Source organism: Haemaphysalis longicornis, unplaced genomic scaffold, assembly GCF_048455015.1.
Source record: "Haemaphysalis longicornis isolate Haplotype H1 unplaced genomic scaffold, Haemaphysalis longicornis Haplotype H1 scaffold_12, whole genome shotgun sequence".
In the NCBI taxonomy this organism is placed as follows: domain Eukaryota; kingdom Metazoa; phylum Arthropoda; class Arachnida; order Ixodida; family Ixodidae; genus Haemaphysalis; species Haemaphysalis longicornis.
The window spans coordinates 3,905,974-3,932,283 of NW_027526225.1; the positions used below are offsets into that span (position 1 = coordinate 3,905,974).

General features: G+C 47.2%; 2 protein-coding genes across 3 annotated transcripts in view; one reads left to right on the forward strand and one right to left on the reverse strand.

Annotated features, from left to right (window-relative positions):
- Window positions 1-364: 364 nt before the first annotated feature.
- On the forward strand, window positions 365-21,384 carry LOC144162281 (tRNA pseudouridine(38/39) synthase; the record flags this gene model as incomplete). 2 transcript variants are annotated; one of them, XM_077692758.1, is given in 9 exon segments in its annotated part: window positions 365-449; window positions 5,422-5,527; window positions 6,294-6,354; window positions 7,205-7,380; window positions 11,691-11,817; window positions 13,687-13,750; window positions 18,211-18,328; window positions 19,504-19,619; window positions 21,088-21,375. In XM_077692758.1, coding segments are annotated over 9 exon segments (933 nt in total), but the record flags the coding sequence as incomplete, so codon positions are not given.
- A 2,453-nt stretch (window positions 21,385-23,837) lies between these two features.
- LOC144162282 (FAS-associated factor 1-like) overlaps window positions 23,838-26,310 on the reverse strand; it is a gene marked incomplete at its 5' end in the record, with an annotated part of 38,523 nt that continues 36,050 nt past the window's right edge. Inside the window, 1 exon segment of the mRNA XM_077692760.1 lies at window positions 23,838-23,973. Coding sequence (XP_077548886.1) covers window positions 23,869-23,973 — 105 coding nt within the window.

The following is a 26,310-nucleotide window of genomic DNA, read 5'->3' on the forward strand; positions in this document are numbered from 1 at the left end:
GGTAATCATCAGTCGCACAAAAAGCTTCTGCGACGTCACACAGACCTCGCCAGAAAGTGGTGGGCGTTGCCGCTGCTTCGCCTGCTTCCTTTAATACCTCCATTGTTTGTTTGAAGTTTGAGATGTAATCGTTATCATTGTCATTGGGACAAAGGAGTTTCTTTGATGAAGCAAACCTACGTTTTGTCTTCATGGCTCCTTTAAAAGTATGTGTGGCGAACTGTGTCACAGTCTCAGCCAGTACTTTACGGTTGTGTGCTGTTGCCGAGAGGTGCGGTGTCCTGTTAGTGAGCTAAAAGCACCGGTCCGTCAACGGAGACCGACCTGTCTGACCTACTGGGTGGGTTCGTTCTCCTGCGTGCAGGTGATCTCGATTGACTTGCGGACCAACCTGACCGAAGGCACGGGGGTGTTCGCTCAGGAGGGCTACAGCCCGGACACCAGTGCAGGTTTGTTCGGGTGGCCAGCTGGGGGCAGGTTGTCAGCACCGAGATTGGCGACTGATAAGGAGGGAATGATGACGTGAACGTTGGGAAGTGTTCGAAAGGGGAATTTCGATGGTGGTGTCATCATGAGCGATTCCTTAGTACACATCAACTCAGATCACATGCATTATTTTTGCAGCGAAGCTGTGTGTGTCTTGGTTTTCTCGTATAGCGTGCATTAGTGGAAGTTGTATGGACAAAGAATTGCATGCGCTCACTTCAGAGATACCGAATCTAATGTAGGTATCCAGGAAAAAAAATTGGCCGCGTATCTGCTCCTTTCGTTGCAAATGTTGTCAAAAGACGATAGTCTTTATCGACTTTTGCCAAGTAAATGCCTCCATTCGCTTTCCCGCTCACCCCTTATGTTGTTCCTGTTGCGTCGCGCTCCTCCCAAGGTAAAGACGCCAAAGGTTTGCTTAAATCATTTTAAATTTCCCGCGTTCCACTGCTCCAAACCGGGTGTCTCGATGCCAATGCTGCCGTACGGCGAAGACGCGTGTGAATCGAGGCGCCCTACTTCAACGTTTATAGAACCGCGTTTTCCTACTCCACGTGCGTTGCAAGCAGAACGTGGAACCTATCTAGTGGAACCTTGCGTAACTGTTGCCGGTTGATTTCTTAAAATGGCGCCAGAAGCTATAGTGGCGCGGGCGACAGCAGGCGACGGCGGAGTGAATTCTTTTTCTGCAGTTGATGAAGTATTTAATTTCGCAAAAGTCAAGCATGTTTGATTTTTTTATAAAGGAACACTGCAAATATCACTTCTGTATTGATTTACTGTCTCATATTTGCGTAATGTATTGTTCTTCAACAATGTTGACAAGTATGAACCTTACATTGGACATAGACGGGTAGATTTAGCCGTGACTATATAAGACTAATGCGCAGGCATTGTTTTGCTTTGGCCGGGTGGCTGAATCGAGTCACAGACAGACAGACAGACGGACAGACATACAGACATACAGACAGACCAAAATTTGTGCGTTTAAGTAGCCCAAGAAAGACTATCATCTTTAAAAATTATATAGAAATTTGCAACTAAGATGACCCTATCATTATGTCGAGTTTCATTTATTTGTTTCAATTAGTTAGTTCACAGTGAATTCGTAAATGTGGGCAGAATTCCTGTCTGCTGTCGATACGTGGTTGTCTACAGATGGAGTATAGTTAGAGAAAACAGCAGCAATTTTTGCATTATCAGAGCTATCTCAAAAGAAATTATATGACTATTGTCCGCTCACACGTCTCTAACTTAACGCAGCGTTTTATCTACTTTTCCTAATTACGTAGTTCGCAGTGAAGTTGGAAATATTGTGCAGTCCCCGTCTGCTGTCAATATATGGGCTTCTTCTACTGGAAGGAAACAGACAGCCCCATGTTCGTCTGCCAGAATAAAACCCCATTCCTTGCAGGTTTTATTCAGCTAAAAGCTGCATTGCGAATCACAAACAAACGTGTTTTCCTCCGTGCACTCCTGGGACTGCTCCCAGATTCGCTGGTCATCCTTCTTCACAGAGCGCGGAAGAGCGCTGAATTTTTTTTACCTGTTTTAATACAGACCAGGAAAAGCTCCATTTGCGTGTGGGGTTATATATCAACTTTACTTCAGTTACCGTATTTACTCGCATAATGATCCCACTCGCGTAATGATCGCACCCTTGAAGTTTGTCGTTAAAATTCGATTTTTAAAAAATTCCCCGCACAATGAACGCACCCTGACCTTGCCGCAGCAGGATGTCATACGTGTGCCAAGTCTAGCTAATGATGATTGTGCTTACCTCTCTTTCCTTCCCTTTCAAAGCGGACATGGTTACGTTATTGCCACAAACTTGCTGATATTAGCGATATCGGCAAGCATGCGTTCAATATTGACGAGGAAGAAACTCTTCTAAGTGCGAATGTACTCACAAGACAAAGAAAAAGAAAGTGCTCAGCTTGCTGCGTCGGCCCCCATATCTGTTTTGATGTCCCGCACTGTGACAGCGGCAGCCACTTATTGGTTGCCCTGTTGTCACCTCGCAGCCAACTCGTTCCGGCGCATTCCGTAATTCGTGAAAACACTGCATTTTGCGTCACTTCGCAAAGCGGCAGGCAGCGGGGTGCGGAGTTTTTGTTATGTTTTTATTATTTTTGTTATGTTCATGAGACCTGTCGCAAAAATTCTGACCCGCAAGTTGCTTGCGTTTTCTGTGCTCAAAAGTTTTTCTCGAGAAATTTGCCCCGCGTAATGAACCGCGTAAATTTGCATCAAATTTTTAGAAAAAAAAGTGCGATCATTACGCGAGTAAATACGGTAGTGACCCTCTTCGTTGCTTCACAACAACTGCAGGCCACACTTTGGCGTGCTTGTTGGACGCAGCTTTGAGATTGCTGGACATTCTGGGCATTCCCAGCAGTTGCATAGTAAGAGTTCAGTCCTAGGTGTTCCGTTTATAGTCAGCCCGTGTGGTGCTTTCACGTATCATACGTTATCTCTTATGGTCCCCTGAAAATGTATTCATGAGGTTTTACCCTATAATGATGTTTTGGACCCTGTTTTACTTTAAAAGGGCCATGAAGGCAAAATACAAGTCTCGTTCGTTAAAACTGCTGCTTTTTCCCAATTACAACAATATCAAGTGTATTGCCAACTTCAAACTAATAATCGAGATATATTAAAGAAAACATGTTCAGCAGTGCCGGCTTCCCAGATACTTTCTGACACTTTTTCTATGACGTGACAGAATCTTGTATGTGTGATTGGTGGCTGGCGACCCAGGCCACCACCAAGAAACGTGACTGGGCAGTTGTAGTGGGGCGTCTGCTTTCATTGGATCGTATCACTTGAACGCTAACGTGCAGTTAACGCACTGTTAAAAATGTTTTAGTGCCCATGCATGACACGTCACTCCTTCCCATATTACATCACTATGGCGTGGAATTCGAACGGTTTTTTTATTTTTTGCATATTTTTTTTTTCCGGTTAAAAAAACATCTTTTGTGACTGGGATGGAGCTGAGTGCGTTACCAATGTCTAGTTCTTTCAAATAGAACAAAGTTGTATTTTGTTTCAGGGCCCCTTAAAGGCGTTTGTGAAATGGGTTGCGAGAAGTCAAAAACCAAGTGCCATACTGGCACAGGCCTAGATAGTTGACATGCCTTGAGTAACCGTGACCTTTTGCAGTAAAAAAAAAAAGGGTCAGCTGTGCCATCTGGATTGGCAACCTCCCAGTGCTGGAGAAGCTGCATAAAGACAAAAGGGAATACTACCAGGAACCAAGTTGTTCTTTAAGAACAACATCCCTACATTTTTTCTCGAATAATTTTAAGTTTGAAGTTAGCCCTTTCGGTTGGTCCCTTTTATTAGCTAGAGGGGAAAGAGCTGGACCGTATGCGAAGCACTCTCATTCTGATGGGGCCCGCAGTGCCACGAAGCTCAACCGTTGGGTCCAAATTTGACAACACGTAGCTCAGGGCAAGTTTAAGTTGTGGATAGCTGGGCACCTGATAGCAGTTTCTCCTCCCCGTTGGACATGGATGTGAGCTTGCACTTTTCTAGAGGACAGTGTTTTGCATTTCCTTGACACTGATTAAGCTGTGAAGAGCTGGCGCAGGGCTGTGATAACCGTAAGCGGGGATGCCTGCCCTGCTGTGAGCTCCTTTCTCGGATTTTCATCTCTGTTTTCCTGGCTTGGATCGCCAGGTGGATCCCATTGCTCTAGAGAAATGTGTGGATGGCTGTATTTTGTTTTGTGGCCACGGCGGGATTGTGGACATTGTGGATGCAACGTAAGCTCTTATTTTGCAGCAATGGTTAGGGCCATGGCCTAGCCTCACCTAACCTGTGGGATTGTGGCCGATTTCATACCTGGCATCAGCTGTTGCTTCAGGGCACGATTATGGCCGTGCTGAACTGATCCTAACCTATACAATAACGTAAACTTAACCGAACTTAACCTACCCAAGCCCAGCCTAGACTAACTTAACCTAGCCTAACCTTAACTTCACCTAACTTTAGCCTAACCTTAACCTCCCCTAACCCATCCTAGCCTAGGCTAACCTCACCTAACCTAACCTTATCCTCACCTATCCTATGCTAACCCAACCCAACCCAACCTTGCAACAGGAAGGTTTCTTTCTTTTTTCTTTTTCTTTTTCCGAGCCTGGACCTTTTTTTGCACATTACTCAAGCTATGTTGCAGTAATTGACCCCCTTCCTTGATATCCAATTAAAAAATAAATCACAACAAAAGCACCGCAGAAACTTTATGTGTCTGCTGCGGCCAGGAAATCACGCAGTGCTGTTTTATGCTGGAAATACCGTATTTTTGCGCATATAACCCGCACCAAAAATGCGAAAATTTCTGGGGTGAAGTAGAGGTGTGGATTATATATGCGAGGTGTTTCCTTTGGCGCAGCTTCACCAGAATGCACATCGGGTCATGATGCCCCTACAGCAGTAATAGCAACTAAGCCCCTGTTATCCCATTGACAGTGCTTATTTTGCGCACACAGCTCAACAATATGCCAAGCTGAAAAAATGTATGCAGCAAGTCATCTAGTTACGTAGTCAGCTAGGCAAGTTCTTCTGCCTAAACAAATGTGTAATGTTGCTTGAGCAGTAGCTTTGGTCCATCCTCTTATGTATAAAATATGCGGGCAATATGCGCGGGGATGTTGTTTTTTTTTTATTCGTCGACGGAAAGGGGGGTTGCAGGCTATATGCAGGGGCAAGTTGTACGCACGAATATATAGTAACTACGGCTTTCACAGTGCTTCCAGGCATGAGGGAAAGAGTGAGAGCGTTTGACAGCAGTGTTGCAGGGCCCCTTTAAAGGATGCTGAGGATGGTGTGGAAGCTGAAGTGGTGCCGAAAGAGGAGGAAGGGACTGGGAGAGGATGGTGGTGGTGGTGGTGGTGATGATGATGATGATGGTGATGATGGTGAATGCAGCCCCCAGGACGGAGGAGCTGAACTATGTGAAGATCCTGAATGGCGTGCTCCCTCCAGAGATCCGGGTTCTGGCGTGGGCCCCGGTCGACCCTGCCTTCAGTGCACGGTGGGTGCTGCTTTGATGTTTCAAAGAGTGTGGCAGTGTAGGGGTGGGGGTGCTACAAGCAGTAGCAATGCCAATTAGGCTTTAAAGGGACAGCTAAGCGTTTTTTGCTGAGTGCGTGTTCTGTAGCTCATATGAAAGCCGGTGTTTTATGTAGTTGGGTGACTAACCGCAATGGATTTCTGAATAAATTGGTGCAGATATCTTTAATGTGGCACTTAACTTTCTGAAATCTCAAAGGGGGCGTTATGTAGTGTCTAAACGTGACACTACCACACATGGACAAACAGCTCGGTTGGTTTCAACGCGTGGTTAAAAAAACTGCATAAAGGAACAGGGAAGACTGCGTTTCATCATTGTTGGGGACAACTTAAATGCACCTCTTGTCATCTTACGTACAGTTAAAAGTGTGTCGCCATGCGGCTTATTGCCATGGTTGCCAGTATTCCTTTTGGCAGATACTTGAGGCTGGGAAATCTGAAAATTTCACCTTCAAATGCTCCAGGGCCCTATCAGGAAGACCGTTTCGTTTCGAAGTGTTTCAAGTGATGCGGTGGTTCCCCACTATTGGAAGACCGAAGGTGTGATCAAAAGCTAGCCCAAGCTCAAGGCATCACCTTCATTTCGCCCTGAATTTTCTATAATCGATGCCACTGCTTAAACCATATAAGGGTTTACGCTCTGACAAGCTCTGATTTTGATGGTTTGTGTCACTCTGTGAAGCGTTCTAGTGTTTTCCTGTTCTTTTCTCTTGGCTTTGTAACAACAGCTTTGACTGTCGGCAGCGGACCTACCGGTACTTCTTTCCTCGGGGGGACCTGGACGTGCAGGTGGGTATGTACGAGGCGTTTTAGCTGCGAGGCGAGCGAGGCTGACGCCACAGTAATGTGGGCACCTCAGTGTAGGCGGTTATTTGTCTGTCATAGTTAAAACGGTGCGCGAATCCCCGCTTTTAATTGCGCATCCAAGTCACAGCCGGGTTTAGGCTGAAACAGCTTCACACGAGGCTCGATTATGTTTTCGTGTTTTACCTTACTTGAAAGTGCGGCTGGCAGTAGTACTCGGGAGCTGAGCACATGACTCAGTGGGAGCGGGGTGCATTGATCGTCATAGAGGATGGCGTCTTCCTTGCCAAGAGTGTCTGATGATCTACTGACAGTCTTTTGCACGAAACGCCAAAGTTGCTTGAAATAGCAGCGCGACAGGGGAAAGTTTATTGCTGCCAGCTCGGTGAAACGTTTCTGTTCTGTGCCGCGGGCATTATTTTTTTTTTTTTATCCCATTACGTGGCTTCATAAATCTTTCCAGGTGTAGGCACGAACGTATTAATGTCACATCACTATTGTCACCGTGACCGCCGCCTCACTAAAGGAGGGATGACCTGCTCCTTGCTGAGATAGGGGTGTGGAAACCGCTCAATAACATTGAAAAAGATTGAGGGATGGAAGTCTTCTCCCAGCCCTCTTCTGAAAGATAGTCCTATTGACTTTAATGCTACAACGGATGTACACAAACCCACCAAATTGTCAATGCTGCCGGTTCCCTGGGTGTCATCTGCACTGTGCTGCAACTGTTGTTTGAGTGGTGGTGCCATCACTAGCATGTAAGCAACGTGTACCCATACGAACATGCAACATAATGTGGTGCATCTTCACACAAGCCTTGCAATCTGCTGTGCAGAGGATGCGGGAGGCAGCGTCGCTATTGGTCGGAGAACACGACTTCCGGAACCTGTGCAAGATGGACGTGGCCAACGGGGTGACCAACTACATGCGGTGCATCCTCCAAACCCGCATCTTCCAGTGGCCACCGTCGGCGGATTCATCTTCCTCCTCTTCTTCTTCTTCACTTGGCGGGTGAGGAGGAGTGGTTGCCCGCACCATGTGTGGGCGGATTCTTAGAGGCTCGGGGAGCAGAGGCCTTTGGTGAGAACGTATAAGTATTGGTGGGACAATCGGCGTTTCAGGATGCCGACATCACGTAGTTATTTCACCCGCAGCGCTTTTCTAAACGCATTACAGTGTGGGGAGGGGGGGGCGTCCCACATATGAGGTCAGTCTACATGTGTGACGATTTGTGTAATTTCTAAGAAATTGTTGCTCTCTACATTGTTTGTACTGGTGAATCAATTACTAATGAATAAAAACGTTCGTTCCACTACTGATTATCATGAGGAGGGGGTGAGTGTCCTTTACGATAAGCATCGGGACCGTGAGTCACACTTGACAATCCAACCCTCATCTTAGCAAAAATCGATTTACTATTTCTTTGTTAGTAAGTATTAGCAGGCCATGGTGGTAGTGATGAGTTGTTACGCATGTGCATTCTTACAGGAGTACTGACACGAAATTTCTCGCTTTCAGTTTTTATGCTGTAAAGAATACCTATTGGCCCAGTAATTACGAAAATCGAACTGAAAGCCGCCATCCGCCAACACAGAATTAATTATAGCACGTTTATTGCAACCAATTTCAAATTTGGTCGCCGCGCGGGAAAATGGCCGTTCGAAGGCCAGCCTGCAAGCGGGCAGCCTTACGTCACGGTCTCACCCGTGACGTCAGGGACGTTTTTCTTTCCTCCATGCGTTCGCCGCATCGTCTGCTACGATTGCACATGGTCCGCGACTCGCCCGCGCAGTCGACATGTCGTCTGAATCTTCAGACTCGGATGAGTCACTGCCACCCGACAGACAGAACAACTTTATTTGGCCAGGTGATTAGGCTGGCGATGTCTTTGCCGTCGTCCGTTTTTTAATATCACTGCGGCTCGAACCGGCGCAGACCGTGATAGCAACAGCTTGTCGCCACTCTTCTAATCAATCTTATCACGAAAAAGAAGCTCTACATGCGAGAAACTAGATGTTAGTGTGTTGAAAACTGTGCTAGGAGTTGTTATCAGCGCTGAATTTAAAAGTGGCGTTCAGATATTTGCTGCGATGGTAAGCCCGGTAAGCCTACGCTGAACGGGTTCGGCGCTCCGACCCAGCACTGTCGGCACTACGGTGCGGCGAGCGGCTGAAAGATGGCGCCACCTGCGCGCTAGAATCAAAACAGGCCGCGGCAGATGTCTTGGTCACCGATCGCAGAAACGGAAATTATAATAAAATAAAGCTTCAAATAAAGCCAAAATAAAGCTTCATATGCGAAAAAGGGGATGATAGTGTGGTGAAAAGTTGTGTAAGGGATGGTCATTCGCAGTTGTACAGATACCAGCGATCAAATAGTCGCCACGATACTAGCATACTAGGTTCCCAACACCCAAGGTGACCCGTGCAACCCCGAGCCCGCTGGCTTGGGCGACAGTTCTTGCGGCCGCCGGCGTGCACGAACTCCACGAAGTCCACGTTTAGCGCTGCATGTCGTCGCGTGGATAATAAATGCATCTTGGCGTCGTCGTCGATTTGCTCGGGCAGGCTTCCACGAGCAGTACTTCGCATACCGCGAGCTTGCCATAGCACAACTTGGGCGAGCTCGGCGACACGCACCGCCGCCGCGGCGCCCGTCGACATCGCGCACCACGCCGTTTTCGGCACCAGTGCCGAACACCATGCGCCGGCAACGAACTGAAGAGCAAAGACGTCGAACACGCAACGTTTACAAGCATTGCTCACACAGCTACGCCCACGTCTCCTGCCCAAACGAATACCACCGACAACAGCAGCGCAGGATATCGTTTGCGGCTCCGAAAACGACTATATGACGTCACCCTGAACCGGCCAAACACGTAGGCCAATGTTTCGTCACGCCGAAAGCGATTGCGCTAGTGCTGCCGATTTGTGGAAGCTCGCGGCCTGGACAATCAAAATCGATTTTAGATGTGATTCCGGCCTCGGATCGCTGCAAAAATTTCTGTGAGGCATCTGTACAAACTACTGAAGCCAATTATATCATTTTTTAGGTATCAAAATTTGGTGTCAGTACTCCTTTAAGTCATAATGCCTTGGAAAAAAAATAAGCACATGGGAGAAATTTTTAGGCATGTGTCATGTGATGATTACCATAAGGTTGTAAGAGAGCGCCCCTGCCTGAAGTATTTGCCACCAACCTTTCGCGGGAAAATGTCTGTTTTAAAAAAAATTTGGACAATCGCCCATTCCTGAAATGTTGCTTCAGCTTTGATACCTTCGAAGGCCGAGTAAGCTTCCTCTGTGAAAGCATTTGATGGCCCCCTAGAAGAATCTTCCATGATCTGTCTATGAACCAAATATCACAGGTCATTTAATTTTGATCAAGGAAGAAGATACTTGTCTGGCTTGATTGGTGAGGTAATAGCATAAAAGTGAAACCTTTGGGAAGCGCAAGGTCAAATGTCCCAGACAAGACATTCTACGTTCTAAACTAACACCCAGACGTCAGTTGCAGCAACATTTTTTTCATTTTTTGGCATTTGACCCGAAAGTTTGCCCACCCCAAATTTTTTGCTTCATATGTCTGTAGTTTTGGATCGGTAAGTTGGTGCTTACAATTTTTCTGCAGCCGTAACTTTGAGGAATCCACAAGTACAGGAAGGGTCATTCCACGCTTCTAGCTCTTCTAGTTCAAAATGTTATGTACCTTCACAAAGTACACACCTTAATTAAAGAAGGAAAAAGGCATCAGATTGTGACTCCTGTTTTGTGGTCTTCTACTACAAACGTTAGACCATATTGCATGTTCTGTGGCAATGTGGTGGGTGAAGGCCTTGAGGGCTCCGGTATGGAAAAAAAACTGGCGTTGTTATCTGGTACAGAAAAAAGCGGCCACTGTAAAGATAGAAAAAAAAAATAAAAAGATTTTATATGGGATGTGAACGAGGGTTTCCAGAGAAAAAGCCGAGCGTGTTACCGTTAACAGTACCTTACCAGTACCTTACCAGCAGCGGAACAACAGTTAGGCCTAGTGGATGCTGCATGACTGGCGAACGTGGCGGTGTGAGTAGAACAGGTTTGAGCCGCATAGAACTCCGATTCTTGGGAAGTCGTGGCCTGAAGGGTCGCCGCTCTGCACGTCAAAATAGTTCGCACCACAAGACGAAGACACGGAAGTGAAGAGAGAGAGAGAGAGAGAGTAAATATTTTATTTCTCGAGCAGAGGCTGATGAATGGGCCTCGCCCCGTGGAAATCATCCCTAGTCCGGGATGCCTTGACTTCGGCTGGCTGTCCTTGCTCAGGTCACCAACTTAAGCTGGGTATCCGGGTCTGGGCTGGCCAGGGAAGCCCTCCGCTGCTCGTAGGTGGGGTTGGGAAGTGGGGGCAAGTCTGGAGCACGTTGGCACTCCTGTAGTGTATGCTAGAGGGTGCCAGGCTGGGGACAGTGTGCACATAGGGAAGGGTGTTTTGTTGGGTGGGGAAGGTGAGGTGGAGGTGGGTGGGATGTGGGTAGGTATTCGTCTGGAGCCGCTGCCAAGTTGTAGCTTCCTCTCTAGAGAGGCGCCAGTGTGGTGGCGGGAGGCGGCGGCGAGTTTGCCTGTAATGAGCGAGGATCTCCGCGTAGCCGCTCAGTGGGCGGGATCGATCTTGAGGGGGTAAACACTGGCCACCGTCGGCAAGAAAGAGACGCTAACATGATGTGGCAGCAAATGTCTGATAAGTCTGGCTGGGGATGCGACGGTGCTTTCGCCTTCTGTGCACGCAAACAGACCTGACTGTGTTGTTGTTCTTCAGCGGCGAACTTTAGACCACGTTATGATCAAAATCATGGTGAGCGTGTGGCCTAGCGTTTAGCGCACTAGTATATACTGGAGGGAAATCTGGTGCCAGTATCTGGGCGAGCTGCACTTCAGCGATCGTGTCGTCATGTAAGGGAGGCGGCAAGTTCCACTTGTCCTTGGCATGGCTTGCCATCGGACTCAAAAGTTGCCTGTGGCTGCAAAAAAGCTGCAATATCACTGTAGAGTATTATTTAAGGTTGTTTAATTGTTAGAGCAATGGAGCTCCAACAGATATTTTGTCCGGGATTATTTAGAAGCCTCATGCAAGACAAACATGAAAAAAAATGTTACCATCTTTTGTTGATTTTGGCTTCAGGAGCGGCGCGAAGCCGTGTGGCTAGCCAAGCCAAGTACAAAGGAGTGTTTCTAACTGCTACGCCTACAACAGCATGCGATTTCAGCGGTAGATGTTCCTGTAGTGTATACTAGTATGAAACCCAGATGGTGCGGGTGCCCTCCTCTGTGATGGTGTTGCAGGGAGGAGGTGGAGGGGGGCTACGACCTGCTGTGCCTGGAGATAGTGGGTCAGGCGTTCCTCTGGCACCAGGTGCGCTGCATCGTGGCCCTCCTTCTCCTGGTGGGGCACCGGCTGGAGGAACCACAGGTATCATTATCATCATCACAATCATCCTTCGGACGCCCACTAAGCGGAAGGCCTCTTGCAAGCGACATTTTGTTCCCAGATGGGTACAAGCCACCAGGCACTTCCAGTGCCATGCAAAACATTGATTAAACACGTCGACATGCCGCACCCCACCTCCAGACCGACTTGAAAGATGCCAAACCACTTTTATTCTTCGTGCTAATGGGGAGTTGAACCAGATTGAGATTGCGATCAGCTCCTTGCAGGTGGACGCCTGAAAGACTTTGACAACTAGTACTCTAGTAGTGCTTCAAGCATTAGTAGTATTGTCGCGAAGCCAAAGACGACGCTGTTGTCTTGACGGAAAAATGACAAGTTTATTGGAGCGAACTTGTGCTCCCCGAACAACTCAAAGAATAAACAGGCGGCGAAGCAGCGGTCAACAAAGGAACGTGCGCAGGCGAGCGCCGACGAGTCGAATGCCGCGCCGTCTGCTCTGCGAGCATTTATCTTTCGGCGCGGGTGTTTCTCGAACCGTCGCATTACATCGAGAACACTGTAGATCAAAGAAGACTGTTCTAGGCTAGTGACGCTAGTTCGGAAACACTCTCCCTATCAAATGAGATAACCCGTTCGGCATCAGAAAGAAAGAATGTGACGCGGGCTTCACTTGGGACACAGATAACACAACCCGGCGCAGCCAGGTAGTAAAATCGAACCGTAAATAAACAAAGCCAGTGCATGATTCGCGGCCATATGCTCCAGCGTCACAGCCCGTGTCACTTGTATACTTCCCCTTTGAGGGAAGGAAAGCAGTTTTTGTTGTTTGACATTCTCCTGCAACCTTTCTGTGGTCTCGGCGTTCTAGCTGGAAACTAGAGCACGGGCTGCTTGTGCTACCTTTGGCTTGGCTTGATTGCAGTCATTTCCGCCCTCTTGTTCGTGCTGTAGGTCTTTGTGTGTACTGCCTTACGTCCTTTTGTGTGTCCAGAACCCTGTGGCAAGGGCTTTTCCTTTGTGCAGAGCCTCAGTAATGCAACACCTACCTACAGTACTACTGTACTGGGTAGGTACTACCTAGTACAGTAGTTCAAAGTACTACCAAGAACACACATCTGCACTTTGGTTTGGATGCGTCTGAAATTGCAAGCGTCTTGAGTTTTTTTTTTTTTCCTGAAACACAAAGGAGAATTTTGCGGGAGATCTCATCTTGAGTGCACTTAACGGCAGTGAAGAGCTAACGTATTATAGTAACACACTGTGAGAACTTGTCAAATGTATTTGAACATTACAAAGAATGTTTGCTTGGCCATGGGCCGGGGAGCTTTTGTGGCCATCCTAGAACGAGAAGAAATCCCCCACTAGGCTAACTCGGGAAGGATCTGCAGGGAAGAAAGGAAGCGCTTGGCCCCTTCCCATGCCTCTGTTTCGAAGGCACAGCGCTGGTATGAAATGTAGGTTGCGATAAGAGAGCCACAATACACGATAAGAAACGAGATAAAAAAGCTGAATTAGCTTGGTTGCAGTGTGGCTCTCTCAGAGTCACAGCGCATACAATGGCCCTAATTCAGACTTCAGGTTTATGGAGGCACTGAGGTGGTCCTGGCAATTCGCAGGCGACCTACCTAAGACGCGTGCTGTAGCTCAGTACGGTATAAGTTGCTGTGACTAAGGTTACGTCTCTTGCAGTCACTTTAACTCAAATCTGGTTGTTCCGCCCTTTTTTTTTTATGTGCAAGCTACACGTGTATTGTGCTGACATAATGAGTTTTGAGACATAGTGCTATAAGGTTATCAAATGCACGCAAATGCATACAGTAAAACTGTGAAGAGGTTGCCGAGTTTACGATTCGTGTCATTGTGAGGTTCCCATTGCCTGTTTCGTCGCAGGTGATATCGGAGCTGTTGGACATTAGCAAAAACCCCCGCAAACCACAGTACACCATGGCGTCAGGTAAGTGCTTGTTTGCCTTAGACGCTCCAACAGATACCGCATGTGGCAGCTTGAGACTAAATGTTTTGAGTCTTGCAAACGTAACTGCAGAGCGAAGTCCAACTAAAAGGGGGACACTGGTCTTGAAACAACTTCTTTTAATTTTCAAGTAAACTCTGTGAAACTTGTCAGTCGTGCTGCTTTCTCCCCACTGATTTCAAATGTGCCACTATTTTTTGAGTCGGTCAGTTAGCTCCCAAGACAATTGGAGATAATTAGCCATTTTCGGCCACACAATAGACAAAACAGTGTCGGTCATAAAACTGCAACCTTCGTATTTTCCAACTCTATGAACACTGGTGAGTGCAATAGTCGAAGTTTTTTGATGCACCACTTGGAGCTAATTTTACAGCTCATTAAACTTCGGTGTTTGAAATGGGCACTCGAAATGGCTCCTTGCCACTGGTGCTACCAAAGTTTAATGAGCTGTAAAATTAGTTCCAAGCGGTGCATCAAAACACTGCTTCGATTACTGCACTCACCAGTGTTCATAGTGTTGGAAAATACAAAGGTTACAGTTTTACGACCGACACACTGTTTTGTCTGTTTGTCCAAAAATGGCTAATTACTCTAATTATCTTGTGAGCTAATTGACCTACTAAAAAAATAATGGCATATTTGAAATCAGTGGGGAGAAAGCAGCAAGACCAACAAGTTTCACAGAGTTTACTTGAAAATTAAAAGGAGTTGTTTTAAGACCCCCTTAAATAAGGCCAACTGGTCTAGCAACGAGCTTTTCCACTAAACTAAGCAAAAAACACATGGTAGCTCTACCTAAATGGGATAAAGGAAATTTACTAGTTGGGAACCTGATCTTCTAGCGAGAAACATGGTGTGGGACAGACACATTTGCAGGTACTAGGTATGTGCAGTGGTATGGGAAAGTTTCCAGTCCCTAATATGCTGACGACAAAAGTTGCAGCGGCAGGCTTGTTTACATTTTGATTAATTGCATAAATCACTTGGAAGAAGTACCGTATAATGCGGAATATAGGTCGACCCCCTTACCTTGTAGCCGAAAAATGCAAAAAAAAATAATTAGGTACCAACCATTGTTTTATTGAGACTAACTTGCTTCGTCTCAGATTACTCATTTAAAACTGTCTGAAGTATCGTCGGACGACTGCTTATGGCTCGCTGTCGCCGACACAGCAGGTCGTCCTCGGTGCAGTCCAGGGAATTGCTTATGCAGCACTTCTTAAACACTCGCAAGACCATGTCATCGTGAAGCGAGCGCAATTGGGACACTCGTGTGCAGACCGTAGCGACAGCCAGTCTGTGCAGGCGGTCAGCAAACACCTTGGGGTATCCATTCGTAGAGACATCGCACGACGCTAGCGGACAAAATTTGCCCCTTTGTACAGCAGCACAGGTGCACAGAGCAGCGCCCATGAAGCGAGGTCGTCCGAGCGTTGCATACCGAGAGCTGCCCCTTCAGCTAACGCCGCTAGCAACACTTCTTGGTGATACCGAACTGGCGCAAGGCAGACGCGTCATTGGCATGGGAAAACCCCCACCCTTTCTTTAAATGCTGCTGTGAACTGGCACCAAGTGCCTAAACTCATTTTGAGCAAGAATAAAATAGCACGCACACACTAGCCGACAACGAGAGAAGCAACAAAACAAAGATGGCGTCGCGTCCGATTGATGGTGGTGGCGATGGTGCCTTTGGGGTTTGGATGGGCTCGATGGGCTGCCCGGTCGCCAGATGACAACTGCCGAATGACTGCAATATAGGTCGAGGGGTGACTTTTCGGCAAATTTTTCTGTAAAAAATCTCGACCTATATTCCGCATTATACGGTACTTCGCCATAATGCGAGGAAATTGCACAGTGTGGTGGAGTGTTGTTAAGTTGTTGCTCAGTAACTGATTATTTTTCGAATGCTAACAACCTTTGTGGGTACTAAATGTTAGAAAAAAAAGTTCTGTTTGTTGATTCAGAAATGATTGATTGATTGTAGGGTTTAACGCGCCGACGCAACGCAGGCGATGAGGCGCGCTGTAGTGGAGGGCTCCGGATTAATTTTGACCACCTGGGGATCTTTAACGTGCGCCGAAATCTCGTACACATGGGCGTTTTTGCTTTTCGCCTCCATCAGAAAAGCGGCCGCCGCGGCCGGGAATCGAACCCGCGACCTCGTGCTCAGCAGCGCAACGCCTTAGCCACTGAGCCACCGCGGCGGGTAAGATTCAGAAATGATTCAGAAATGATTCTTTTTACTGTGAGCAATCAGGCCTATAGTTCGGGACCTTTGAGGCAAGGAAAACCGAAATCGTCCTACACTGTACAATAAAAGTGCAACTGCTCATGTCACACTGTTGTCGGTTTGGTGCTGCCATTTTCATAGTGTACCATTCGCCAGAGTTTGTATTGCATTGCATTGCTATGTGCAATAAAACCTCAAGGGATCCAGGAAATATGTCTCTTGTAACCAAAAATTCCAAAAACAGCGCGGAGTCGAACATGTCCATTTGTTCTAAATCAGCACTAAAGCGTATTCAGACCGGTCGACAAGAAAGTTCTCACTGTGGCTTAAGAAAGTCATTCATAGTAGTTTCAGGGACTGCAGATTGTATTAGCTTCCTTCCCAACTTTTGTAGGTAAAGCACTTCACTTTGCAAGCGTTCCTGCTCTCGCAATACCGTTAAGGTGCGCTCAGACAATTTTCAGCCTTAAGTGCTGACACTTTTTGTCCTACAATACCCTCCCCTAGTTCATCTTCTAGGCCACCATCTACTTGTGCGAGGATCACATGATCTGTATGTAGGCTCCTCGGAACACACAAGGTCCATATCTGCTGACACAAACTCCTCAAAAGTTTATGGAACCCCTGCGGTCTCTTGGATGCAGGCTTAAGTTTCATCTTCAGGGCAGTTTTCCACAAGGTCCTTCGTATAAGCCCTCCCTTTCATTTTGTCTCTTCTAAATAGTGATAAATTATTCCTGGGGACCCCAAAAAGTTGCCCTTAGTAACAGTGTCTCCTGTAACCAAGGTCACTTGTATGCAATGTTGCTAACATGGCAAACGTGGGAAAGCCAACCCAAACCATTTTCAAATGTCTCTTATAACCAAGTGTCTCTTGTAACAGTGTCCCTTGTAACGAGGTTCTACTGTAGTAACTGGTAGGAGTGGCAGGTGCGCCCAAGACTTTGCGTTCCAAGTGGCATTGATTTCCCATCATGCTTGCCCCGAGCAGATTATTCCTTTGTTTTTACTTTTTTGAGCTACTATCGATGGCGACGCGGGTTCGATTCCCGGCCGCGGCGGCCGCTTTTCTGATGGAGGCGAAAAGCAAAAACGCCCGTGTGTACGAGGTTTCAGCGCACGTTAGAGATGCCCAGGTGGCCAACATTAATCCGGAGCCCTCCACTATGGCGTGCCTCATAGCCTGCATTGCGTCGGCACGTTAAACCCTACAATCAATCAATCAGCTATCGATGGCGTTTTCAGCAGTCTCTGCATGCATAAGAAGCATGAAAGGAGTATTTTTTATGGGGTTAGTGGCATCGATCAAGTGAACTAAGTAATACCAATTGCTGGTATGTTGACGCTGGAGTGGTGGCTCCAGCGTCAGACCCTTGTGAGAAGTATGGCAGAACTGTTGGTTTCCTAGGGCACATGCTGCTGCTGTTGGGAACTGCAGATTACTGGACCAGAATGCTGGGGGCAGGTGGGTGCTTGCCTTGCAATAACTAGGCCCCAAAACACGGGGACAGGGGAAGGGAATGTTGTTCCCCTTGCTGCATTGGTGTTCCCTATCTGCGTCGCAATCAAGCTCTAGTCGCAGACAATGAAGGCACAGATGGGAGAGGGTGGTTCATCGACCACTTCAATCTTGGTGGCCACAGGAGTTGAAATGCTAGTGATGGGTGTACGAGTGCTTTCTATGGACAGCAGCCAGAGTTACTACTCAGTATACATCAGTTGCAGAACTCCCTGTAGGCCCCCTGTATCAAAAACCGGTCCGCAGTTGACCCCCATGCACTGGGCGCGAACAGGGGCAGGCGTGGGGCATGTGGACTAACCTGCCACCTATCGACTGAAAATTCAAGTAGTACTCAAGCGGTTGCGGCTGCTGCCACAAGTCATAAAATGGGGGGGAAAAAAAAAGTGGAAACATAAACAAACCATGCCAAATTTAGTGCTTCCCAATTTGAAAAGTGAGCTTTATTTAATAAGATTGTGTAGTTAGGGAAACGTTTAGCAAAGTTCAGGTTTCGTCCGCTGGGTGCCGCAAGCAGGGGTGCTAGCACGGCCCGGTTTCTGAAGCAGAGTTTCACAACTGGCGTCATATGGAAGAACTCTTGACGGCACCTTGTGCACCTGTCCAGCTGCTGTCAGTGCTGTGGATACATTGCTTCACTCCAGTAGTACTAAGGCGGGGTCTTGCATCTTCATCTTCTTTGGTGCTGCCCAGAGCTTCCCTTGGTGCTGTACGACTGCCAGTTTGAGGGCGTCGAGTGGCAGCAGAGCCCCGCCGAGGCAGCGGCCGTGGCCACTCACTTGCAGGCCCTCTGGGCGCAGCTCAAGATCAAGTGAGTGGTGCCCCCCTTACGATTCTCCCGAATGTGGTCACAGTGGTCGTGGTGTTGTCGTTTCTTTTTTTGGTGGTGGTGGTGGGGGGTGTAAGGGAAATGGTGGCAGTCGTAGCGTTTCAGAATAGTTATACCGTGGCTGCACTAATATGGAAGTTTGTGTGGTTGAGGTTTGAGGTCAGCCCATACGACGAAATTTGCCTCCACTTAAAATTTAATATCCCTAATCAAGCAATACACAAGATAAGAACAGCGATAGCTCACGTAGTGTATCGTCCCGCCTAAGCAGTGGATCAAGATGTCAGTACATGCGCATGCATTTTGAAAGGAGATTTTGCCTAGTGCACGACATGGGCTGCTTTTTCTCACCTAGTTTGTTTGTCGTCACTGCACTAGTTTACAAGAAGATTAAGCCCATAAAATCACGGAAATAATTTGTGTGGATGTTTAAAATACTTGCTGTAACAGGCTCAGTGCCACACAGAGGAACTGCTGGTTGCATTGCCTCCATGTAGAACTTAATGTCATCAATAGAGTTAGAAACAGTGGGATAATTTTTTACGTTTGTTTTATGTCATTGATAAGTTTTTTAAAGCATATGAAGTTAGCCTTTTTTTTCCCTTAGAGCTAGCTATTGCTCAAACTTGTTTATAAATTGCAAAATATTCTCTTCAATTAGAAGATACCTAGTTTAACGATACCAGTACTCGCTTAAAAAGAAAAAAATGACCATTTGCGCAGGTTTAGATGTGGCAATCATCAGCTGGCAGCTAGCTGACTATTTTATTAATTTATTTATTACAGATACCCATACTGCCAACATGTCATTATTGTAGGGAGGTTCAATACTTGAAAATGCTCGCGCAATCACAATAAATGTCATCACAGTGAAACAAGAGTTAGGTACAAAAGAAATGGCAGAGCGCGATGGACTACTATTACATGATAGATAACAAAGTCATCAATGGCGGTGTGAAAACCATTCAACAGTGACTTAGGTCAGTGGGGAGAGCGTTCCGGTCATTACCTTGTTGAGAGAAACAGGTGAAATCGGGAATAGCCGACAGGCTTAAAATCGACAACCTCGTAGAGAGTCCCAGTCGTCGAGGTGCGACCGTGTTGGGACTTTACCCGAACAAGACTGCCGCCTAAAGGGCTGGGAAAAAAACTTGCAGGAGCGCCCTGGTGGAGAGCATGCTGCTGGGCCTGCCCGACGTTCGGAACCAGACCCGCTGCCTGCTGCCATCCATTGCGCGGAGTCACAAGCCGCTTCTGCAGAGACCGCAGTGCGGTACGCTGCACACTCCTCTCTGCGGGGTTTGGTGCCAGGCTGTGGTAGTGGCTCTACCAATTGCGCATTTCTCGGTGGTGCCAAGCTTAGAAAACCACACGCTTTGAGGGAATCGTGGCGATCCAGAATTCCCGTTTGGTGCAGATTATCGCAAAAAGATGCGACGCGCCGAGATGATGACGTCGGGCGATGCTGCTAGTTCAGCAGAGCCCCGAGAGATGGCAGCACCGCCAAACTGCTCCACTGCCTGCACAAGTTGGGGCGTGTAGGAAGGCGTGTGCAGTGCTGGGCTAGATCCTCTGAAAGAGTGGCTCAAAATGACCACAGGGGGATCCGTATCTAAGGTCGGAAATGTCCTTGTCACGAGTTGTTTGTGCCTCTCGTTTCAATGACAACAGGATGGCAAGAATCGTGGACACGAGAAACGGCTGTGCTTCGGCACTACGCATGGTGGCCCACGTGGCTAATGCGCCGGGAGCTAGCGTGCTAACCCATGCCAAAGAGCCGGCTAGGTCACCCGAAGATCTGACAGATTCCCAAGCAGTAAACTTTTGTTTTGATTTGATTCTGTCACTTAGTTCAGCCAAATTTTGATGCAGATAATTGGGTTTTCCAGTGCATTGGACCGTGGGTCTGTTTGCTTTGTCATTTTGGCCTGCCCAGAAATGCCCAAATAAAGCTTTCACATGTTTTCACTCGTAGAATTCCTGCAAAAGCGGTTCTGAACTGCCCGGAAAATAGTTGGAGCTATTCTGGGCAGGCAAATCAAAAAGACTGTAGTATATATTTTATCCAGCCTAAGTTGAATGAGAGACTGTAATACACAGTGGCATAGCGAGAAATATTTTTCGTTGAGTGTTATACATCTCATATTGAATTGCACTGGGTTTAGTACGACAAATTGGAGGGCAAGGGGACGGTAATGAAGCTCAACTTGTCGTAGTAAACCCAGTGCTATTCAAGATGAAGCAGTACAAATTAGCACCATTCTACGTCCTTGTGTTATACGCTGCTGGTCAAAAAAAAAGAACGATCCTGTGTCCCAACTCTATTTTAGCCATTTTTTGACTTTAATAAACCAACGTTCTACCTATTTCTTTTTTCATACACTGGGGGGGGGGTTCTGCCACCGAAACGCCCCCCTGGTAACCTGTAATACGTCATAAGACTTGGCGACAGTGAAAAGAAAAAAAAAATGCACCCCGTGTTTATCTCAAATTGAAGAACAATAAGTTTAACAACATCACAAAGTACTGCCAAGGGGTGCGTGTTACGGAATGGCAACCATGTGGCACAAAATGAAGACGGCCGCTGCACCAAGTGATTGTAGCGTCTGCTGTCACTTTCTCCAGCTTTGGTGGCATGTCATGCGACATAACAATAAAAATAATCTTGCACTGCTGTCATGAAAGAAATGAGGATTTTGACCAGCAAGTTTGAGATCATTTTCTATCTCTCTCATTTGCAGGCAGCCTAGAAGAGCGCATGGCATCATTTGCGAAGCGACGGAAAATCTGCACAGCCAAGGACGCCGAGATGGCCGAATAAACGCTGCGTACTGTACTAAAGAGCATTTGCGGATCCAGAGGGGGGGTCCGGATGTCCTGACCCCTTCTTTAATTTTTAAGTTTAAACCTCCAAGAAGATGACCACTCAGGTCGCAGAAAAAGGTGAATTGATGACTTGTTGTGTTCCTTGTGTTTTTGCTTTCCCGAGATTTCAGTGAATAAATAAGGCTCCTCCTCCTCCTCCTGCTCATCATCATCATCATCATCACTGATAGGAGCTGACCCCCCTCTCAGAAAAAGCCTGGATCCGCCCCTGCTGAAGAGTCTCCTGAAACTCGGTCCACTAGTGTCGCTTGACCTCGCTGGAAGCCAGGGTTGTCTTTGCACACTTCAGGCCAGCGACACCTTTATGTCCGAAGCAAATAAGTGGTGCCCTCAATCAAAATGCAGCACGAGTTTGTTTGTGGCCACTTTTACACCTTTTTTACAAGTGTCGAGAAGAGAGAGTGATCAAAATTTGTTTTTACTTTACTGGTCACATAGTAGTTTGGCTGAGGCTATAAGTGCAAAACCCTGAGAGAGGAAAGTAGTGCAGTACACAGTGTGTTACGTTGCTTACAGCCGATATGACTTTGTTCTTGAGGAATGTTGTGGAAGGCAGAGTATACCGCAACTCGAATCTGAGCACCCATTTTTTTTCAATGATCAGGATGGCCCAAATGAGCGGAGTGCTTAGAACTGAAAAACATAAAAGCGGTGTTTGTAACTGAACACTTCATAAATGACTCGCCCACAAAGTGAACTTGGACCCACTTTCACATGTCTGAAAGCCACCTTGCGATGGTTTCAGAAATCCATTGAAGGAAATCCATCCATTAGTTACTTAGAAAAGGAGGTGCTTAGATTCGCAGGTACTTTTTTTTTCTGAAAGTAGGGGAGGGTGCTTAGAATCACAAAAATACAATGTCTTGGCCTTTACACAGGGAACTTTAGAGCAACATTCTGGTCACCGCGCATTGGTAGATGTTTACCATAACAGCTGCAACTGCTAAGCCTACTTGCCGCGGAGGTTCCTTAGGGGTTGAAGCAGTCGACATAGGCTCAGAAAAATCGGAGACTCCCAAACTACACAAATTGTACCTATCAATTTCACTCTTTGGTCACTTAGGATAATCTGCCACCATGCAGAGTTCAATGCTAAAAAAAGGGCCCATCTCCCCGTGAGGGGGACTCGAGTAAATGCGTCGCATAGGGGGTGGGTGTATTGCGTTAACGTTTAGTGTTTGGGGAGTTGGTGGTAGTGAATGCGTTGTATCAGCAGCTTCTTGGCGTAGTTTGAATGAGTCCAGGATATAAGGTGCGTTCGTAGCTTCCCATTCTGTGTCAGCTTTGTGGCGCAGTGGGTAGAGCACCATGTACCTTGCGTTCCGCCCGCAGGGTCGTGGGATCGAAACCAGGCGCCGGTAAGTATTATTCTTTTATATAGTGTAGAGGAGGGGTGCGGACCTGTTGTTGAGAGCGAGGAGGGTAGCGTGATGCAGGAGAGGAGGAGTGGGGGAGAGGGTGCATCTGGAACGGCTGTTGTGGACGCCGAGGCACGCCGACAACGCCGGGTGACATCGTGAGTTAAAGAAATGCTCTGCATTTAATATGGTTACACACTGAAAGGGGTAAGTTTAAGCCAGAGGCATGAGGCACAGCTTTTCATATTTTGTATTTTGCAGAACACAGCCTGCCCATCCTGTAACACGACCAACAGAATAATTGCGAGATGGGCTAGTTTGCAAATCTGCACCTCTGTAAACATACTACATAACGGTGTTAAATCAGACAAAATGGGACAAGTGCTATGTAAATGGGGCAGTGGCTGTCCCGTCTGCCTTTCTTGTCTACCTGTTTTGTGCTGCCTTTTGTTGAAAGACAAAATACCGTGTAGAACCCTCAAGGTCAGGGAATGTGTCTTGAGTTACTCATGAAATAAGAAAAGCTGTACTCCGTGCTTCACATCTATTATCCTTACTTGTCCTTCTTGGAAACTGCAAGCCTGTCCAGGCATAAGAGGCTTCCTTGGGACTCCCTACCTCTGCATTTTGTCATGCGTGTGATTACGTGAAAGGTGAAAACAAGGGAAGGAAGGTCAGGAGCACAACCAACATTTTTGTTCTTGCACGTCTTAGATGGTCGGAGGCAGTGAGGAATAGCACAAACTACTTTTGCCCAGTCGCCCTTTAAATTATGTTAAATCCATGCGCATGCCGTATGGCCTGTCCTTCTCCTTCGACAGAAATGAGACTTGAGAATTTACACCTTTCCAGGTGTGCAACTCTTTTTAAACAAGTTATCAAATGTAACTATTAAAGCATACTAAGGGATGCAAGCCCTTGCCATTGCACAGTGCAGCATTTACTTTTCCATGTCCTGCCAAGGGGAAACCGTTTTTATTTCAGTGATTGATCGTAGAGAGGATAAAAAAAAACGGGTGATCAATCACAAAATTGACTGCACATGAAAGAGATGCTTTGAATTGAATCAAATCGCACTTTATCAGCAGCGTACAGTAAGAACTGTTGCTCCGTGAACTGACGCACGTTACTTTCTTATTCGGCTAGGTCCTGGCAGAAAACAGCCGTTCGATTGAGGTTCCACATGCCAGTTGGAAACGGCCGCGAGTCTTTGCAGAAAGGAGGCCCCCCCCCCACACAGCAAGGAGTGTCGACAGCGATGTGCACGTTTATTTCTTTTCACTCGGTGCTGGCAGAAGAGGAGGGTCGTTCTTCGAGGGTCAGCGTCTCCTTGGCGGACAGCTTCAGCTCCTCCAGAGTCTGACTGCCGTCCAACGTCGACAGCTGCATGGAACAATGCCCTATTCAGCACATGAAAGCTAACGTGCAGTAAAAGCACCAATAAGTCTGTTTTTAGTGCTCCTGCCGATATTATGTCGCTTTTGCCCATACTATGTCACAGTAGCACACAATTTCAAAGTTTTTCAGTATTTTGTGCATTTTTCCTATTAAAAAAGCATATTTTGTGGCTGTAATGGAGCTGAACAGTGAACGAAGTTGTATTTTGTCTACATAGCCCCTTTCATGCCCGAAACATCAGCACAAGTAAATTTTTCCACAGCAAATGAAAACTGCACTGGGCAGGTGACACTTTACCTCGTCGGAACAAGAACAAGACAAGACAGGTAAACCAGCAGAACAAGTAAACTCTTACAACGTTGTCACAGTTGTCAGGCGAGCCCACCCCCACAATCCAAAAATGAAGGTGCACCTCAACAGCTCCAAATCCTTACAGTCACAGAAAGGCGGCACTTACTGGTCACAAAAGTGGCGGTGCCGTTTTTATCGGACAGCGAGGCACACATTGTACGGCATTTCCTGCTCACTGTGACAATACTAAAGCCTTGGAAGATGTCCCTTCTCCCACCGCACATTTCTGAAAAGGACTGCACTAACATGTACGCACACTTGCCTCCCAAACGTTGCACCGTTCGATTTGACGAGTATCGGCCAAGTACATCAACATGGCTGCTTCTCCACAATTTTTTTCCGCAGCACAAGTGCACGCTAATAAACCTCGCTTAGTTCTAGAATCATGCGTCATCCCTCCCTTAACGTCATTCAGTAAAAGTGCTGAGTGACCCCGTCCGAATGTATCCGACTGTCCAATGCCAGTCCACCAAAGATTCAGCCACTGCTAGTGAAGTTTTCCACCAGAGATCATTTCTTGTTGAGACGAGATCAGAACTAAGACGACCACTGGACACTGACTGAATGACTGCTTAATACAACCATCTTTGGAAGGCTGCCAATTTGAACCCTTTCTCCATTGACGCTACAGTCAAAACCCACAATGACGAAACCGCCGGGGAAAGCCGAAAAACTCGATTTTACGGAAGTCCATCGCCGCGAGAATAAAACGTAAACAACCGAAAAATCAGCCACAAGCTGAAAATTTATTTCCGAAAGTCGGATATATTACTTTGCGAGCCTTACCTTGCAGCAACTTCACCGCTCAGCTCTTGCACTGCAAAAGGTGCTTCATTGCTGGTAATCGTGTGCGCCTAAGAACGACTGGATTGGATCAAACGCATCCAAAACATCCCTCAGGTTCACCTTCTCCGCATGTTTTTCTCCTTGGCCCTCAACACCAAGTATGTCCGAACATGCAAGCAAAGAACTCCAGCTTCCTCTTTTGAGGAACTTTGCCGGATAATGGCACCTCCTTGTTCCAATGTTGTTCACAAAACTATGTGAGCACCACTTTGTTGCCGTCCAGAAAGGTCACAGCCGTCGCTGTTTTGTTTAGCGCGTGTGCGCCATTAAAGAATGGTACCCTTACTTTTCAAAATGGTACAGCGAGCTGCAGACAGTTCCAAACTCGCCGGCGCTATCCCCCCTTCCTCCACTTGGGCCACTGACTGGGGCAATGATGGCTGCCTTATCTTGTAGCAATAAAAACTTCCACTTTTGGGCACGCGGAGGCATCTTTTTGAGAGCAAACGTGCCGATCACCGCACACGCAACAAACGCACGCGCACTGTTCAGCGGTAGCGGGCTAGCATAGCCCAAGCCAAAGCCATGCCATGAGTCACCATGTGTCGCCCCCTGGTGGTGTCGCTGCGAGGCTGCCTTCACGGCCACCTCTTGCACGGTCTTTTTCGTAAACAAACATGGCAGCGGCCATGCAAGCGTGCTGAGGCAAAAGTTTACGCACTTTGAGTCTGCAAAAATGCCTTTGAGCCCTTTTTGGACACTGTTAGCCTCAAATGGGTAGACAAAAATGCCGACAAAACTCGCAGTAAATTTCGTGAACGCAGGATCGCTTTCCAAAAACTTTTTGTCGCCACGAGATATAAAATACATGGGCTTCTATGGACGTTCGCCGGGTATGCAAAAATATTTCGTTGCCGCGGAAATTTCGTGCTCGTGGGATTTCGTTATCGCGGAGTTTGACTGTACAAAGAAACTGGCTGCATCTTCTGTGGATTTGCGCTGCGAGGCTCTTCCATCAATGCACTGCCCCAACGACGCAAGTCTAAAACCACACAAAACTACACAAACTGCAAAGAAGGAGAAGGCAGTCAAATGGTCGACAGTCGGCAGACTGAGACATGCAGCGTTCGGCCAGCCAATGTTGTTTTTTGTCATAGTGCAGTCCTTTCTAGGAACACGGTATGG